The sequence below is a fragment of the Psammomys obesus genome, unplaced genomic scaffold, assembly GCF_907164565.1.
Source record: "Psammomys obesus unplaced genomic scaffold, mPsaObe1.curated_primary_1811, whole genome shotgun sequence".
In the NCBI taxonomy this organism is placed as follows: Eukaryota; Metazoa; Chordata; class Mammalia; order Rodentia; family Muridae; genus Psammomys; species Psammomys obesus.
This window is the reverse complement of record NW_026596149.1, coordinates 7,561,420-7,578,862: the sequence shown is the minus strand read 5'-3', so window position 1 is coordinate 7,578,862 and position 17,443 is coordinate 7,561,420. Positions and strand designations below refer to the sequence as shown.

Below are 17,443 nucleotides of genomic sequence, written 5' to 3'. Positions count from 1 at the left end.
AAACAATTCTGCATTCTAATTATCATAAGTGTGACTATAATTTTAAATAGCATATTACATTCAGTGCAAAATAATTTGAGAAGTTATCTCATCTTATTTCTTGTTAGGAAATAAGCTGGCTGCCAGCAACACAATAACACATTTACATATTGTAGGAACCACTGACCTTTTAATTCTGATCACGATGAGCCCATTGCATTATATATAATGTTTGGGTCAGCCAGTGAATAAGATGCCATCCAACTGCAATTTTTTTCTGCCTTCTTCCAAAGAGAAGAAAACAGAAGCACAATGGTACTGTTACTGAACACTCAGATTTTTAAATAAGTCATTCTGTATGAGGATGAGTCACAAGTACTTCCTTAGTGATAAAAGTTGTCTAAGTAACGGAGATGCTTCGAGAACGGGACAGTATGTTGGGTTTCAAACCCACAGTCATTTCCTTTACTTAATTGCTAACTGGACTTCCCTGGCTGCAGTTTGAAGCCTGTGTTTGAGCCAGTAACCCAGCAACTGAGACTCACACTGTAGTTTGCAAAGGAGATCAAAACAGTAAAGTTTACGTTTCCACGGATTTGGGGAGTAAAAGTCAGTGTTGTTTCCCCAGGGCTTTCTGACTTCATGAAAAAATTCACTTGGACCTCCATGTGGCCACATCATTATGTAAGCCGTAGAGACAAATTATTTTGTAGAAATGAGAGAAGTAGAAGACACAGCACCTAAGAACATGCTGTGTCCTTGGCCCCAGCAGGGAGCCTGGAACACGTAAGTCCTCAAAATGAATCAGCAGGAAAGTGTTTCTGGTTCTTTCAGAAAGCCCAGTTTGTTAGGAATCTGAGTGAAGAGCAGGACAGTGTGCTGGGTTTCAAACCCACAGTCATGGCTGCTTTAGGATTTCATGGACATTTTAATATGATTGTGTGCTTTCCTTTATTTACATCTTGGTACCGTTACAGGTGCTGCTGTCGTCCCTCCCACATGCCCAATACTTTAAGCATGTCCTATATATATATATATATATATATATATATATATATTTTTTTTTTTTTTTTTAATGAAGCAACTAAGCATTCCTTAGAAAAAAAATCTGATAGAAAAAGCAACAAGATGAATGAGAAAAATTTTAAACTGGATAGCAAACTTACGTGTATTATCAGTAAGGCTTTGGCTTGGCCTTGGAAACTCCTGATTGCTCTTGAACTTTTTGACCTCTCATTCCATGCAACTCTTGCATTATTGTTAGATTTCACAATGTTAGTATCCTGAAGGACTAAAATGTTAACAATCTTTCTCTCCATTCAAACTAGTAGAAAGTGGGTGAGCATCAGGAGTTGTTCTTATTTGTAGAAGTAATACACTCTCAAACTCTGTTCCACTTATTCTATTTCCATTAGCAAATATGAGATAGAATTTTTATCCATTTAATTGTATGCAAGGATCAAATGGTATCACTGTTACCCCATTCTAAAGTTTAGTCAAAAATAGAAAGTGAGTTTACACAGAAAACCCTTAAATGTCCATAATCCTGGAATAATTTGATAAGGACACAACATTCTCCAAATTAAAGTTAGTCCTTCATTAATTAAAATTAGTTCCTTCATCAGAGAAGGGGGAAAATGCAAAGAGACACTGTGCTAAGAATGCCAAGGATCAAAGAGCAGGCCAATCAGTTCATGTTAGAGATAGTCCCTGTCCCCATTACTATGGAACCCACTTGGACACTGAACTGCCATGGGCTACATCTGTGCAGGGGTTCTAGGTTATCTCCATGAATGGTCCTTGGTTGTAGTATCAGGCTCAGAAAAGACCCCTGTGCCCAGATTTTTTGGTTCTGTTGCTCTCCTTGTAGAGCTCCTGTCCTCTCTAGGTCTTACTATTTCCCACTTCTTTCATAAGATTCCCTGCACTGTGCCCAAAGGTTGGCCATAAGTCTCAGCACCTGCTTTGATACCCTGCAGGGTAGAGCCTTTCAGAGGCCCTCTGTGGCAGGCTCCTGACTTGTTCCCTGTTTTCTCCTTCTGAGCAACCTTACCAGGCCACAGAGGAAGACAATGCAACCACTCCCAATGAGACCTAATAGACTAGGATCAGAAGGAAGGACAGGAAGACTTCCCCTATTAGTGGGGTGGGGCATGCGTGGAGAAGGGGGGGAGGGGTTGGGAGGGGAGGAGGGAGCTACAGGGGGGATACAAAGTGACTAAAGTGTAATTAATAAAAATTTTAAAAATAAAAATAAATTAAGCAAAAGAATGCCAAGGAGACTCCAGCAGCACCCCCACCCTGCTGATGAGCACTCACCCTGCCACACAAGTGAGGTGTAGGCTGTTGGGGGAGGAAACTCATCAACAGTCTGTCCAACCTATAGGACATGCATACTAAAGCAAGATGTGAATACAGACATGACAGTGGCCCTATTTGGTAGACACCCAAGAACTGTGTGACTGGATGGGAGACCTGCTCCAGGGGACGCAATACTCTGGTATTATAAACCAGTCCAAAAGTCTGTATCAGGAGATCTCATAGGCTAAAGGGGGTGAGAGTATCATTTTCATATCCTGAAAAAGATATGCTGTCAAATTGTCTTCTAAATATTCATGTTCATAACCATAGACTAGTGTCACTATGAATCTGGAGCAAAAAATGTTCCCTTTTGCAAAGAATGGCAGTGAATGCTGAAACTCATGTAGGAAGTGCTGAAATTAAGCAATTGTTAAGTGCACAGGCCTAAATGGAACATTTATATCATCTGTATTTCCTATTTGAGATTGTTACAAGACTCTTAAGAAGTTAGACTTTATGTACAATTCTATGAAAAACTATCTGCTTTTCCTTCCCAAAGAGAAAGACACCTCTAGAAAAGTATCTTGCAGGTTTTTTAGTCCTCAGTTCTCTTAAGAATGGTGTAGAGATACTGAGGACGCTAAAGATTTTAGCCTATCTAGAAACCAAACACGCTGAAAGCAGATAGCAGGAAGTAAAAGACAGCCAACATGCACTATTTCTGTGAGTGGGTAAGACATGGTATAGAGTGAAAGCAATTCTGCCTCACCTTTACCAGATTTTTTTTTTTTTCTACACTGACTAAAGCTGTATATACCCTGCTTGGTGGGAGACCTTAATGAATAATCATTTGCCTCAAATTAATCTCCCACCTAAATTGTTCTGCCTAGAATGTACTCATTCTCTTGATTACTCTGTCTGGAAAGCCCAGAGGTGCATTTGCTTCTGTCTTTCCTCTATCTTCAGCCTCAAAGAATCACCTCCACTTCAATTTCCTTTGATCTACTACAAATATCTCCTAAGTCAGTCTCCCCATTTCAACTGGACAACATGCAGCAACAAGTATGCCTTTCTCCTCAGAAACCTCAGTGAATTCCCACTGCCCACTGCATCAATTACCAACTCCTCTCCCTGGCATTTGGTCTTCCAACGCATGGTCCCATGCTGGCTTCCAGTTCCCATCCTCCTACCTCAGCTTCAGCTTCACAATCCAGCAACTCTGAGATTCTCCATGTTCTTTAAAAGCTTACACTGATTGGCCAGCCTAGGGAATCCTTTCTCCACAACATCATTCAGACATTTGTTATTGTATACATTTTCTGATCTCCCTCATTTTGGTATAATCTCTTCATCTAAACCCTCCAGCATTTTGTGCATATCTCCACCATGATTCTACTTCACTATTTGTCCAATTTGTCACACACTTTTTTTTTTTTTTTTTGAGACAGGTTCTCCTGTGCTCAGGCTGGCCTTGAACTAGCTATGTAGCATAATGCCTCCACTTCCCAAGTGTTGGGATTATACACATGAGCCACCAGCTCTAATTTCTTTGCTGCTTCTTAATTCCTCCCTACAAATAGGAAAAATTTCTGACTTAATTCACTCTACTAAGAAGCATGGAATAGTGGAGACAAATTATTATTTTTAGTATATGAGCATCATGGTCTTCATTACAACTAAAAAAATTCTTTGAGTATTGTCTCTATTAGTATTTTGGAACAAAACTTGCTTCTGGGTTACCTAGCAATTTATGATGTCATCAAGTGTCACCGGCCAGGTAGCCACACCTAGAAGGTGTGGTTACCTTGCCTCTTAAAGGGACAACCCAACACGTGGTCGCTCTCTTCTCTCTTGCTCTCTCTCTCTCTCTCTCTCTCTAGGTGCCCCCCTTCTTTCTCCCTATCATGTCCTGCTCTCCCTTTCCCCCTTCCTTTTATATCCACCTAATAAAGCTCTTGTACAGAAGATCGGTTGACAGCCTCATCTCTTTTATTAAAAGATCTAACAGTCTCTGTTGTACCATATATGCATTCTCACAGACTCAATATAACATTTCAAGAAGATATGGGCCATGCCTGTCTTCTCTAGTTTCTGGCAGCATGTCTGGCACTGGCTGAATATTCGATAAATATATTCTGAATAAACTAGTAAAAATATGATAATAACATCCCATAAAGTTTAAATTCATCTCATAGAGCCTATGTCTTTAGATCATCTTGGAATTTCAAGAGCAAAATCTTTAAGCAAAGGGGGCTATGACACACAACAGATGCTCTGGTGGAAGCACTGAACATCTGGATGAAGGGGAAGCCAGCTGTAGTGCCACAGGATGGAGGGTCAGAAGAACTTAAACACTGAAACTTGAGTGACAGCAACATAACAGATGCGTGCCTGCAGCTCTCACTGGGACACTATCCCTACTGGACGGAAGAGATACAAAAGTAAGGGAGTGGCCATGGCAAAGGGTCCAGTCCTGTTTCCTCAGGGTAGTGCTCCCCAAAAGAAAAGTTGAGGAAGCTGCTGTGGATGCTGGTCTTTAGGGTGTGAGATGAGCTAAGTCTTATTGTGTTTACAATGCTACCGAAGAAACAGGGCAGAGTTTAGGTGACAATGTTTAACTCCTACGCAAAGAGTATATGTGCATAGAGTGAAAGGGAAAACAAATCCTGATCAGTATTGTGTTTAGTGACAAATTCTATGCCTGTGTCAAATTCCTAGGAATCTGGCACCTACCAGATATTAAATAATTACCCTGCCTGTTTATTTTCTAGGACATGGTGAATATCTAAATGGTATCCATGAATTGAATTGGTTGATTGTCATGAAATCAAGCAAAAAAGACACAATCTTCCCAAAATGGATGGTAAAGTATAGCTTGATGAATGCTGTGGCAACAGTAAGCTAAATTCAATGTGCATAAAATAACTACTATCCAGTAAGTACAGAAGTTAAAACACTTGGATTATTACCTTCATTATCATGACAGACTTTGCCACGGTTTTAGCCTCTTTGGCTTTAATTTTGATACATAAAAACTATGTGTTTGTAGGATGCTATGTGATATTTGTACCTTTGTCAGTGTTTTGATTGTTTAGGTGGAGAGCAGGGTCTCATGGATCCAAGGCTGTCATTGAAATAGCTAAGCAACAACAAGAAAATTGGTCTCAAACTCCTGACTTTTCTGAATCTACTTTCTAGCTAGTCGGATTATAGGTTTGCATCATTATGCCTTATTTTATCCACTTTCTCATTTTTAATATTCACCCAAAAGGATCTGCTAGCTGCAGTTCTCTTGACATGACTTCCTGTGGGCAGCTTTGCCAAAACCTCGGTAGGCCACTAAGCTCTGGTCCTCACGGCTGGCTGGTCTGTCAACTCAAGTCACCCTGTTAAACTGACATGGCCACAGCTTGCAAATTCCAAAATCTCTGTTAGTACTTTACATGTGATAGTGTTTGTGCCTGTCCTAAAAATCGTATGACCATTCACTTATTTAAATACAAAGTTGAATCACACTAAGTCCAGCATTTAAAAATATGGAGCTAGGTTTTCATAGCAATCAAAAGTAAACATGAAAATTAAGAAAGCTATGTTAATAGATTGTTGACTTTCAAAAGTGAAAACATAGTGAATGACAGTAGCACGTTTAATCCAACATCCTGATTTTTTTCTTTCATGAATATCACCTAGTGGGTAAAGCACTATCTATGACTCTCTCTCTCTCTCTGTGTGTGTGTGTGTGTGTGTAATGAAGCAAATTCTTTACCAAGTTTTGTGACTTCTCCACTTCTCTGTGAATGAGTAAAAGTATTTTTGTAGCAGTTTTCGCTTCTTTACTCTCTAAAAAAAAAAAAAAAAACTTTAAAAGGAAGAATAAATTGAAGCGTTCATGCATGTAAATAAACACATAGTTTCATCCATTACGGAGATATCAGAAAACATATCAACGGTAGAGCAAACAGGCCGGGAAGAAGGGCTGCTGTCCAGGTGATGAAGAGGACCAGAGCTGACCGAAGAAGCCGCTCACAACCCGAGGAATTTGCTGTGGGTGTGCACATGGCACCCTGCCACGCCACACCAGAGTCCAGTCCTCCTTTTCCACAGTGACTCACTCGGCAAGAGTCCCCTGACAAAGCCACTGCACCGCCCTGCGATCACCACACCGTGGAGGAGGAAGGACTACCCTCCCTTCTCCCTACAGGGAAATCACTTTTCTCATCCCAGCCACTCCAAGCAGTCTCACAATGGTGACATTTGCTGAACAGTGGCTTTAATAAAAGGCTCTCAGTATGCAGGATGGTAACTTGAGGCACAGGCTAACCCCAGAAATGCTCTCTGGGAAGGACCCAAGGCCTTTCATTGAAAGGGGGAATAAAGAAAGCCACAGCGGGAGAGCTGGGCCCCAGAGGGTCCAGCAGTCTCGACCCTGGCAGCAACATTCCCCAGAACTAACTGAGATGACGTAAGCGCAAGATTGCTTCAAAGAGTCTTGTACAAAAAAAAGCTAGCATAAATCCTTCGTGTGTCTCTAAGCTATTTTACTTAATTGCCAGGTAAGCTGGGAATATACTCTGCCCCAAAGAAAAACAAAACAGGCTCTTTTTCCTTTTCTGTTTACTATTGGACCCACTTATTAATTCTTTCAGTAATCCATAAATCGCCCCCCCTCCAAAGTACTCCCATAAGCCAACTGTGATTTTCTATTGGTGCTCAATCCCAAGGGCCCAGCTTCCCTTTCCTGCAAGCTCCATCTCCCTTGGAGAAAGGAGACCCCTTAATTAATGCCGACTTGCTAACATTGAAACAATAGCCTTGAGTTCTGCATTTCCCTTTGAAAGGCGAAAGTCACTGGATCTAAACAGCACCCAGCACCTGAACCTTTTGTCTGTGAACAGTTGTGTCTCCATTTTAGTTAGATTTCACGAATTCTTGTGGAAAACAAAGTCTGTGACGTTATCCAGACCAGTCACTAGAATCTGCCCTAAAACAACACAAATCTGTTTCACCAGTCTATCACTTGAGTTACATAACTTCCTTTCATTTGAACTCATGCATCAAATTGGATTTTTTTTTTCTTTTTTTAAACAACACCTAATAAATTCTTGTCTGACTCTGGTTATCTTTTAATGAATTCCACGTTCAGAAAAGGCCGTAATCATTGAGCTTGCTTTTGAAACTAACAATGTAGTTTCCTCTTTCACCCAGAACTTAGGGTGTGGTTTCATGCAGGCAGAACAGAGGGAGGGAAACGCGGGAGGGAACTTAGCAAGAAAAGCCTTTCTGAGTGCATTTAGGGTCTGGGAGGGGTGGGAGGTGCTCTGTGGCTTTCCTGGGTCTGTAGGAGTTTCTTCCTAAGGAGAACTCAGGCACACTCTGGGGTTTCCACAACCATCAAAAAGGCAGTCACGTTCAAAGTTAGTTAAAAACTTGGGACAATAAGTTTGGAGCTCTAGGAGTCTGGAGTCAATCTCAACTAACGGTTTTCCCTGAACCGCTAGATGATCCCCTCAGGATTCCGTGAGTCATGGCCACTGACTCAGCGACCCCACCCTTAGCCCTGGCTTTACTCCAGGGGTAATGGATCCTGGTTCTCTGGAGTTGGACTGAGTCCGTTAGATCCCGGGACACGACCACCCCAAACAAGCCTTCTGCAGGGGATCCCAGCGCCTCGCCTTGAGCCTGATTCCTTGGTTGTGTGCTTCTCCACCCCCAAACTCGAGCCCTCTTTGTTTCTCTCTCCCCGCCTTCCGATCTGCAGGACCGCTTTTGCTGGCTCTTCCTGCTCCTCTGCTCACCGATCTCCCCTCCCACCCAGTCCCAGAAGACCGCAGCTCTGCGACCGCGCCCCTCCCACCGCCGCGCCTAGTCCCACGCCCCTTTGGCGCAGTGCCAGGGACCACTTTACTCAACTTTCCGGGGTCCCCCCTTTCCCGGTTTATCCATCCCGCTACCCCTTCTTTCCCAGCAGCCTAGGGGTGAGCAGAGAATTTAGGTGATCATCCGGAAAGCCCCCGAAAGTCCTAGCCCTGTCCAAGAAGTAACGGGACTGTGCTCAATCCCCGACAGCCCGGGAGGAAGGCTCCGGGGAGGGGGGAGCCCCCTGCACCCCTCCTTCCTCACTTCTCTCTGGGTCTCCATTGGCTGGCTGGCTCCGCGGCTAGGATGGCAGTGGGAGGGGACCCTCTTTCCTAACAATGTTATAAAAGCAGTGCCCTTGGCGGGGTCCAGTCCTCTGCCACTCGCGCTCCGGGACCACAGAGACAGCGGCGCTCCCACGGTTCGCATCCACCGTGCTCTCGCTCTTCTCTCGGAGCCAGCCCTCGCAGCCGCAGCAGCCCAGCCCATCCTCCGAAGCCATGTCCACCAGGTCCGTGTCCTCGTCCTCCTACCGCAGAATGTTCGGTGGCTCCGGCACCTCGAGCCGGCCGAGCTCCAACCGGAGCTACGTGACCACATCCACCCGCACCTACAGCCTGGGCAGCGCACTGCGCCCCAGCACCAGCCGCAGCCTCTATTCCTCGTCCCCCGGCGGCGCCTATGTGACCCGCTCCTCCGCCGTGCGCCTGCGGAGCAGCGTGCCGGGTGTGCGGCTGCTGCAGGACTCCGTGGACTTCTCGCTGGCCGACGCCATCAACACGGAGTTCAAGAACACCCGCACCAACGAGAAGGTGGAACTGCAGGAGCTGAATGACCGCTTCGCTAACTACATCGACAAGGTGCGCTTCCTGGAGCAGCAGAACAAGATCCTGCTGGCCGAGCTCGAGCAGCTGAAGGGCCAGGGCAAATCGCGCCTGGGCGACCTCTATGAGGAGGAGATGAGGGAGCTGCGCCGGCAGGTGGATCAGCTCACCAACGACAAGGCCCGCGTCGAGGTGGAGCGGGACAACCTGGCGGAGGACATCATGAGGCTGCGGGAGAAGTAAGAGCTGGCTCTTGGTGGGCCAGTGGGAGGGAGGGGGGTTCTGGGCCCTGAGCGAGGGCTGCCACGCCCTTGGGGCTGGGGCTGGGGCTGGGGCCGTCTGCAGGAGAGCAGAGGAAGCGGCCCCACCCTAGCCCTCAACTTTGCAGTGAATGTTTCTTGCTAGCCCCACTCGAGCACTTCCCCTGAACTTTTAGAAAGTTTGCTAGCCCCTTCTTGCGGGCTTGAAGGAGGAAAGGATGGGTGTGAAGGACTCCAGACAAAGAGATGGCAGAGGCGTCCGGGATGTAGGGCACGGGGTTCGTCGTGCAAGTGCCGGGAAGGGCGGTGATTGTCTTTTCAGTGTGCCCCAGCACTGAAAAGCGTGCTGCCAGCTCTACAGGTTGCTGGGGTGGGTGGAGGTGTCACGGCAGCGCTGGCCTCCAGGCTTAGCAGCTTGGCGGTTGGGTGTGGTCGCCCCGCCCCCAGCGGTTTCCCAGTTCCCCTTTGGCTAACGCACTACTGCTTCAGATTGCAGGAGGAGATGCTTCAGAGGGAAGAAGCGGAGAGCACCTTGCAGTCCTTCAGACAGGTCTGTGGATTGCTTTTTCACTTGCAGCCAGCAGCCGCGTGCAGCCATCCCACGCACGGTTCTAAAAGTTTTTTCTCTCGGGTTTTAAAAGGTGCAAAACTTCACGTCTGCGGGAAAAGCCCCCTGGTGGCAGAAAGTACACAGACTGAAAAATCTCCATTATTTATGCCAATCCTTAGACTTGAAGACATTTTTTCCCCTACTGCGTTTCTAGATTTCTCTCCTCCCATTTTCCCCAAAAAAACATTTTCCCTTTCATTTTTTGAAACATACTGGCATTCTGATTTTGAACGGTTACAGTTTGGTTAGATTGTGGTTTGAGAAAGTGGAGTTGGCTAAGTTCCGCAAGGTCACAGAAAGCACAGTTGCTCCCTAAAGTTTGAAATGTAGAATACTCTGGAGGATGAGAAAATTTAACTGGCACTAAGCCAAGTTCTCTTTCCTCCTCCGAGGTTCGGCACTGCATGAGAGCTAGCTCAAGTGCCGTTGCACAACTATTTTTGTAATCTAACAAGGGTGAAAAGAAGCCATCTGTTCCCGCGGCTGAAGGGTGTTAAAGGTTTCTATGGTCTTCACTATGGAATGTAGATACGGACGTTCTGGCAAATGCGGTGGCTCTGGACAGAAATAAAAGGAGCCTTTGTGTTCCAGGGCAGCTTTGCAACAGGCTACATTCTTATTGAATATGTAATGATCTAGCCACAGTTCCAACTGGACACGAGTATTTGCTAACATCCGTTATCTAATGTCTGGCCCGGGCTTGGGAGGTATGTGTTGTACAGAGTTCTTAAAGCGGCAGTCCTCCCTCGCATTTGGAAAGGTCCTCTTTGTGGGGTTGTAGACTCACTAGCACCCTCCGCAAACAAAATGAACCCTAGACTGAAGAATGGAGTTTTATATGGAGGAGGGATTTGTTTAGTTTTGCTCCAAAGTTAGGCATAAATTTAGCATCCCAAAGCAGACCAGTACGGTCTTGTCCCCGGGAACACTTGTCACGATCAACTGCACAGCTCTCCAGATGAAGGCTTTACAATAGCACTTTGAAGGTGAGGGGCATTTGCATACTCCATGGCAGTACAAGACTATGTGATTAAGTCTAGTCACTGGGCATTTGTGGTCACCGCCCAAGAAATGTTTTCTGCAAAGCACTGAGCTAATATGCAGCATTTCTTATTTATGGACTAAAGAAAATGGTTTCATTTGCTTAAATGAGATGGCACATTTTATTGAACTTTTTCAAGGAAGTTAGTCCAATATCATTTAGATCTTTTTGAGGGCTTAGTGGAAGTGAGAAATGAATGCTACTATGCTCAAGTTTCCTTTTTATTAGTAGTATTTTCTTTGAGGATGACAGAGTAACTCAACATTTTAGGGCTGTAAGGCTATAAACTATATTGCAAATAGGATTGCTTACAAGAGAAGGAACGGAAGTATCCCAACATTCTCTTGCAAGATTTCACATTCTGGGTTAAATTGCATCATTTTATAAATTCTGTAAAGGAGTCTAATTATAGTTTCATCATAACTGTTTTGACCTATCAACCTAAAACAGGCAAAAATCAATGAATTAATGCAGTGATTTTTTTTTAAGAAAGATAGAAATAACCTATAGAATGAGTCAGGGAAATATATATATATATATATATATATATATATATATATATATATATATATATATATATATATCTCAGAGAAGGCAAAACCAATATTGTTCAGAATTCAGTTTCTTTTTCTTCTTGCCTGATAAGCATATCTCTGTAAATGCATGACCTGAATGTGAATAATGAATTACTACTCCATGGGAGTCCCTCCTGGGAAACTAGATGCCAGATAACTGATTAAGTATCAGAAAGTTTGAACACAGAAAACAAAAAGAGCTTGCACATTTGTTAAACCTCTTGAGCTCAGTTTTTAAGACTTTTTGTGTGTCTGTGTCTGTGTGAGTATACAGGACATTTGTGCAGGCGTGCACAAGGCCAGATCTCCTGGCGATGGGTTTGTGAGCTGCCAGATGGGGGTGCTGTGAACCAAACTCAGAACCTCCGAAAGAGGCATACTCTACCTGCTAAGCCATCCCATCAGTATCCCGACACCACACACTTCAAAAACATACTTTGTTTTCATTTTTGGAGCCCTCATTTTTATACCACATGCACTCATGCAGGCGTGAGGTTGAAGAATCTTAGCAACAACTACCATCACCAAAATTCTTTTTAAAAAATTAAATGTTGTGACACTGATTTTCAGGCTTAAAACTGACTACTCTTCTGTAGGACCTGGAGTTCACACCCCTCTGTGACTCCAGTGTCTGGGGATCTGGTGCCGTCTTCTGTTTTCACAGCTACCACATGCCATGGTTTACTTACATACATGCAGGCAAAACATCCATATACATAATATAAAATGCAAAAAAAAAAAACCCTAATATAAATAGAAGAGAAAAAAGATAGACTTCAGCACACACCCCCCCACATCATCTTTTCTCTTTTCAAAATAGGATGTTGACAATGCATCTCTGGCCCGCCTTGACCTTGAACGTAAGGTGGAATCCTTGCAAGAGGAGATTGCCTTTTTGAAGAAACTGCATGATGAAGTAGGTGACACCACATTCAGCAGGTGAACAAGGCTGAGCCCCGCCCATTTGTCTACTCTGACCTCTCTGTGTCTCTTCTTTCCTCAGGAGATCCAGGAGCTGCAGGCCCAGATTCAGGAACAGCATGTTCAGATCGATGTGGATGTTTCCAAGCCCGACCTCACTGCTGCCCTGCGTGATGTCCGTCAGCAGTATGAAAGTGTGGCTGCCAAGAACCTCCAGGAGGCAGAGGAATGGTACAAGTCCAAGGTATGAAAGGAGCCAGGATGGCAAGAGTGACCGAAAGCCTTTCACTCTTAAACACCTGCCTCTTATTCCACCAGCATCCCTCAGCTCTACGCAGAAGCTGGCGTTAGCAGGTGCCATCATTGCTGTTTCAGTGCCCCCATCACTCACCATGCTTCCTTTAGCAAGGCTGACTCCCTTTCTGCTGTTATCTTCTTCTTAGACTTCAAAGAACACCTTGCTCCCATGCTCTTGACTGCCACCATTAGGAAAGAACCTCACTAGAGCAGATGCTGTTTGAAAATGCAATGCCAGTGTGTTTTCTTCTTTTACTTCTCTTTCCCTGTTCCCAAACAGACATTTAGACATGTTCTAGAAACACCCAATCAGAATACAGAGGACTCTTCTAAGAGAGGGAAAAGTCTTGGGAGGTGGGCGACCTCCATTTCTGATTTCTTCTTGACAGTTTGCTGACCTCTCTGAAGCTGCCAACCGGAACAATGATGCCCTGCGCCAGGCGAAGCAGGAGTCAAATGAATACCGAAGACAGGTGCAGTCCCTCACCTGCGAGGTGGATGCACTTAAAGGAACTGTGAGTACCATGAGCTAAGGGGAGAAAATGGTGGGCTCAGACCCTTTCTGTTGACTAGGTTAACAAACCAAACACACACACACACACACACACACACACACACACACACACACTTTTATCCAATGAGAGGGAGTTTAGAGTTGGCACAAGAGTACACTCCTATAATCTCAGCACTCTGGAGACTGAGGCAGGAGGATTATAAACTCAAGGTTAGGCTAGGCTCCATGTAAAAACTATATCTTCACAAAACGAAACGTGGGACTGGATGCTTGTGTTCTCCATCCGAAACTAGTGGGCACTTCCTGCTAAGAGAATTACTGCCCAGGATTCATAAATGTTTCTGTGGTAACTGGAGTTCCTGGGAAATCACATGAGAAGCCCTTCTCCCTTTCTGCAGAACGAGTCCCTGGAACGCCAGATGCGTGAGATGGAAGAGAATTTTGCCCTTGAAGCTGCTAACTACCAGGACACTATTGGCCGCCTGCAGGATGAGATTCAGAACATGAAGGAAGAGATGGCTCGCCACCTTCGTGAATACCAAGACCTGCTCAATGTTAAGATGGCTCTTGACATTGAGATTGCCACCTACAGGAAGCTGCTGGAAGGCGAGGAGAGCAGGTATAGAAGGCCAAGTAGAAAGTGTGAATTACCTCACAGCCTTTCTAGGTCCACCTCCTTTCACCTAGAGACCATTTCTCCAGGGTAGCTCCGCCTTTTATAGACAAGGAACTTAAGGCTGAAAGAGAATAACTTGCTGTAGTCAGAGCTAATTAATAACAGAGCAGATTTGAATCCACAACCATGCTAAAGTCAACAATTTTCGTCTCTCAGTCCTCTGGTACACTCCCCTGTGAAGAAAATGCTTGCAGTTATTTAAATGTGCTGAGACCAACCACGGGCTAACAGCAATAGATTTTTCTACTTGATGAAAACGTGTTCCTCCTTCTTGTTGAAGTGCTTGGTTTGTAAGGTTTTCGTTTGTGTGTTTCTCTTTTTTATAGGATTTCTCTGCCTCTTCCAAACTTTTCTTCCCTGAACCTGAGAGGTAAGCACATTGTTTCTTTTTACGGGAAGAAACGTCACAAATCTGTAACCAGTTACTGTCTCTAGTACAGCATCCACTTTTTAGTCATTTCCTGAGCAGTGCTATACAAAAGGGGATCTGGTGAAACACGATTTCCTTTTTATAAATAGATATTTATCCATCTATCCATTTTATTTTCTAAATATGTTTTGAGGTTATGATATAATTATATCATTTCCCCCTTCCCTTTGCTTTCTCTAAGCCCTCCCATGTACCACTCCCTGACACACATGACTGTCTGTTAAATTCATGGCTTCTTTTTGTTTAATTGCTGTTACACACATACATACACACATATCTGTGTATTTATCAATCTAGCTAGCTAGCTATGTATTCCTAGGTAAATGAACACAATGGATCATTCTGTAGAATGTTACTTCTCTGTCTATGTTCCAGGCTTGATCATCTGGTACTGGACACATTTCCTTTTTTATTATAGTTTATACGACTGCTGGGACCAGACCCAGGGCCTACGGCTAAGCAGGTGCTCTCCCACTGAGCTACCCTCCTAGACTGACACCCTGAGTTTCAAACTCAAGTACACTCCTGCCTTCCACACCCTGTTAAGTGTAGACTCTCATTTGCTTCCTGGGAGTCTCAGCCTGATTGAAGGAGGCTGTAGTTCTATATATTCAAACAGATAGTGCTTTGTAGGATTATGTATGAGTAGCCCTTTAAACACCTGCAAAAATAAAGGCATAACGCTTTGGGTAAAATGGTTACTTTTTAATTTTTTTTTAAATATTTTTGTGTTCTTTTTGTTTTTAATTCAGAAACTAATCTGGAATCACTCCCTCTGGTTGACACCCACTCAAAAAGAACACTTCTGATTAAGACGGTTGAAACCAGAGATGGACAGGTTGGTAATTTTTAGATAATGAATAAATATACAGCCATATCAAATAGGTATCAGTCCCCTTTAAGTCAGTGAGCATATATGCCAGGTGCAAGCAACTAAATTTCAAGGTCCCTACTGGAAAAATAGCTCCCAATTCCACCAATACAACAACTAACTATTTGGTCCTTGGATGTCACAGCAAGCTTCCTGCACTCCAAAGTTTGTACTTTGAAATGGGAGTAAGATAACCCTGAAGGTACCTCCGAGCTGAACTGCCTTAAACTGCTTCATTTAATGACCTCACTGAATATCAGGGGAGGGTTGACATTGGAAATGTCAGCTTTCTGTCAGTGACTGTCACGTATGTAATAGTACAAGGACTGAAATATGCTCAGTCAGTTTCTTGTTACCGCTCCATGCCAGGGAAGAAATGGTTACAGGTAATTATAATTACAGAAGCTCAGCATTGCATGAGGATATAAATGCATTTGCCGTACATCTTAATACATCTTGGGTGCTCTTGAGGTTTGTATTTAGGATTGCTATGGCAAACTTCCCTATACTCAGTGTTCAGGTATTCTTTTGTATGTCACAACCTTCCACTGGAAACTTACACTGCCTGCAGGAGGAGGCCACCTTGGCAATGTGTCTCCCTCTAAACCCTTGATTCAGCATAACCTCCCTTCCAGCTCAACACATTCTGTCTGATTAGGGCCGTGTCTCCTTACTGTGGTTGATTTTTGTTTCTTTTTTGAGCAGGTGATCAATGAGACTTCTCAGCATCACGATGACCTTGAGTAGAAACTGCACAGACTCAGTGCAACAGCGCAGTACCAGCAAGAGGAAGAAGAAAAAAAAGAAATTGTATTTTAGGGAAACAGCTTTCAAGTGCCTTTACTGCAGTTTTTCAGGAGCACAAGATAAATTGGGGATAGAAATAAGCTCTAGTTCATAACAACTGACACCCTTAAAAGACGTAGGGTAGGTTTGCCACATAATCTAGTTTATGAAGAAATCTTGTGCTAGAATACTTTTTAAAGTATTTTTGAATACCATTAAAACTGCTTCCCCTCCCCCCCCCAGTAAATATCTGACCAACTTGTTACTGCTTCAATAAATCTTCAGAAATACTCTCTTGGTGTGTCATTTTATAATATCTGAACAACTCTCTTCAGCTTGGTTAACTTGTTTAACATTGCACTTAGGTTTTTCAGTTCAGTTTTCGAGCTAGCTTCCCAAGAGAGCCATCGCTTCTTCTCCATTGTTCATTGTTTTCCCTGGGGATGGGTGTGTGACTTAGCTGTGGGGGTGTGCTTACATGCACACGCCCTTGGTTCGCTTTCTAGTGCATGAGTATGAGGCCCCGAGTCTGAACTCCAGGAACCCATGTATAAAGCAGAACATGGTAGGATGCACCTTAATTCCAGCACTGGGGAGGGCAAAGACTAAAGACCCTTGGGGCTTGCTAACCATCCAGTTAAGACAATTTGGGAGCTCTAGGCTCAGTGAGAGACCCTTTCAAAAAGTGCACGTGTGTGCACACACACACACACACACACATACATATATACAAAGGTACCTGAACACACACGTCACGTACTACGCACACAATAAAATAAAATACATGCGATTTTATGATGACTCCACAATATGTCAGAATGACGGCCATTCAGTAGAAGCTGTACTTTGTGGTATGGCCTGTTTCTGGCGTAGAGTAATGGCGACACAGGAAATGTAGCTGTGGCTTCTACACGGCCACACAACCACAAGGGAAGACAACCAGCACTTCATACTGTAGTATAGGGTGTTAAGCAGGTTTGATTTCTTAAATGCACTTTCTGCTTATGCTTTGATACAAGGGGCATATCAAGATGTAACCCCACTTGCAGGAGTAGGACACCTGTATAAGAGTTAGTGTGAGCCAAAATGTTGACAGTTCTCTTTAAAATTAGTTAAGCTGTATTTGGGTCCAAGCATGATCTTAATTTTGAGACATAAAGTTCCTACAGTTAAAAAATAAAGAAGTCTTTTTAGCTCGTGCTATGTCTGTGTAGCAGAAGCTCCATTACATGAGTTAGAACTTCATGCAATGGCTGAGACGCAGATTCACGTCTTCCTGTAGTGAGATGGAGAGGAGCTGCTAGATGTGGGTGCACACCTGCAACCCCAGCTCTTGGAAGGTGGAGGTAGGAGGATCAGGAGTTCAAGGCCAGCCCCTACCACATACTGAGTTCACATCCAGCATCAACTACATGAGCCACTGTTTTATAAAACAATAGAACAGACGTAAAGGAATAAAGTTCACAGGTATAATTTATAAAACTGGAGTATCTTATGCTCT

At 44.0% G+C, this 17,443-nt stretch overlaps 1 protein-coding gene across 1 annotated transcript; it reads left to right on the top strand.

Annotated features, from left to right (window-relative positions):
* The first annotated feature begins 8,490 nt into the window (after positions 1–8,490).
* Positions 8,491–16,232, top strand: Vim (vimentin). The gene is made up of 9 exons (XM_055593903.1): positions 8,491–9,199; positions 9,710–9,770; positions 12,268–12,363; positions 12,451–12,612; positions 13,055–13,180; positions 13,578–13,798; positions 14,182–14,225; positions 15,038–15,123; positions 15,862–16,232. The coding sequence occupies exons 1-9, from the start codon at positions 8,637–8,639 to the stop codon at positions 15,901–15,903; spliced, it is 1,401 nt and encodes a 466-aa protein (XP_055449878.1). The 5' UTR covers positions 8,491–8,636; the 3' UTR covers positions 15,904–16,232.
* Positions 16,233–17,443: the final 1,211 nt, after the last annotated feature.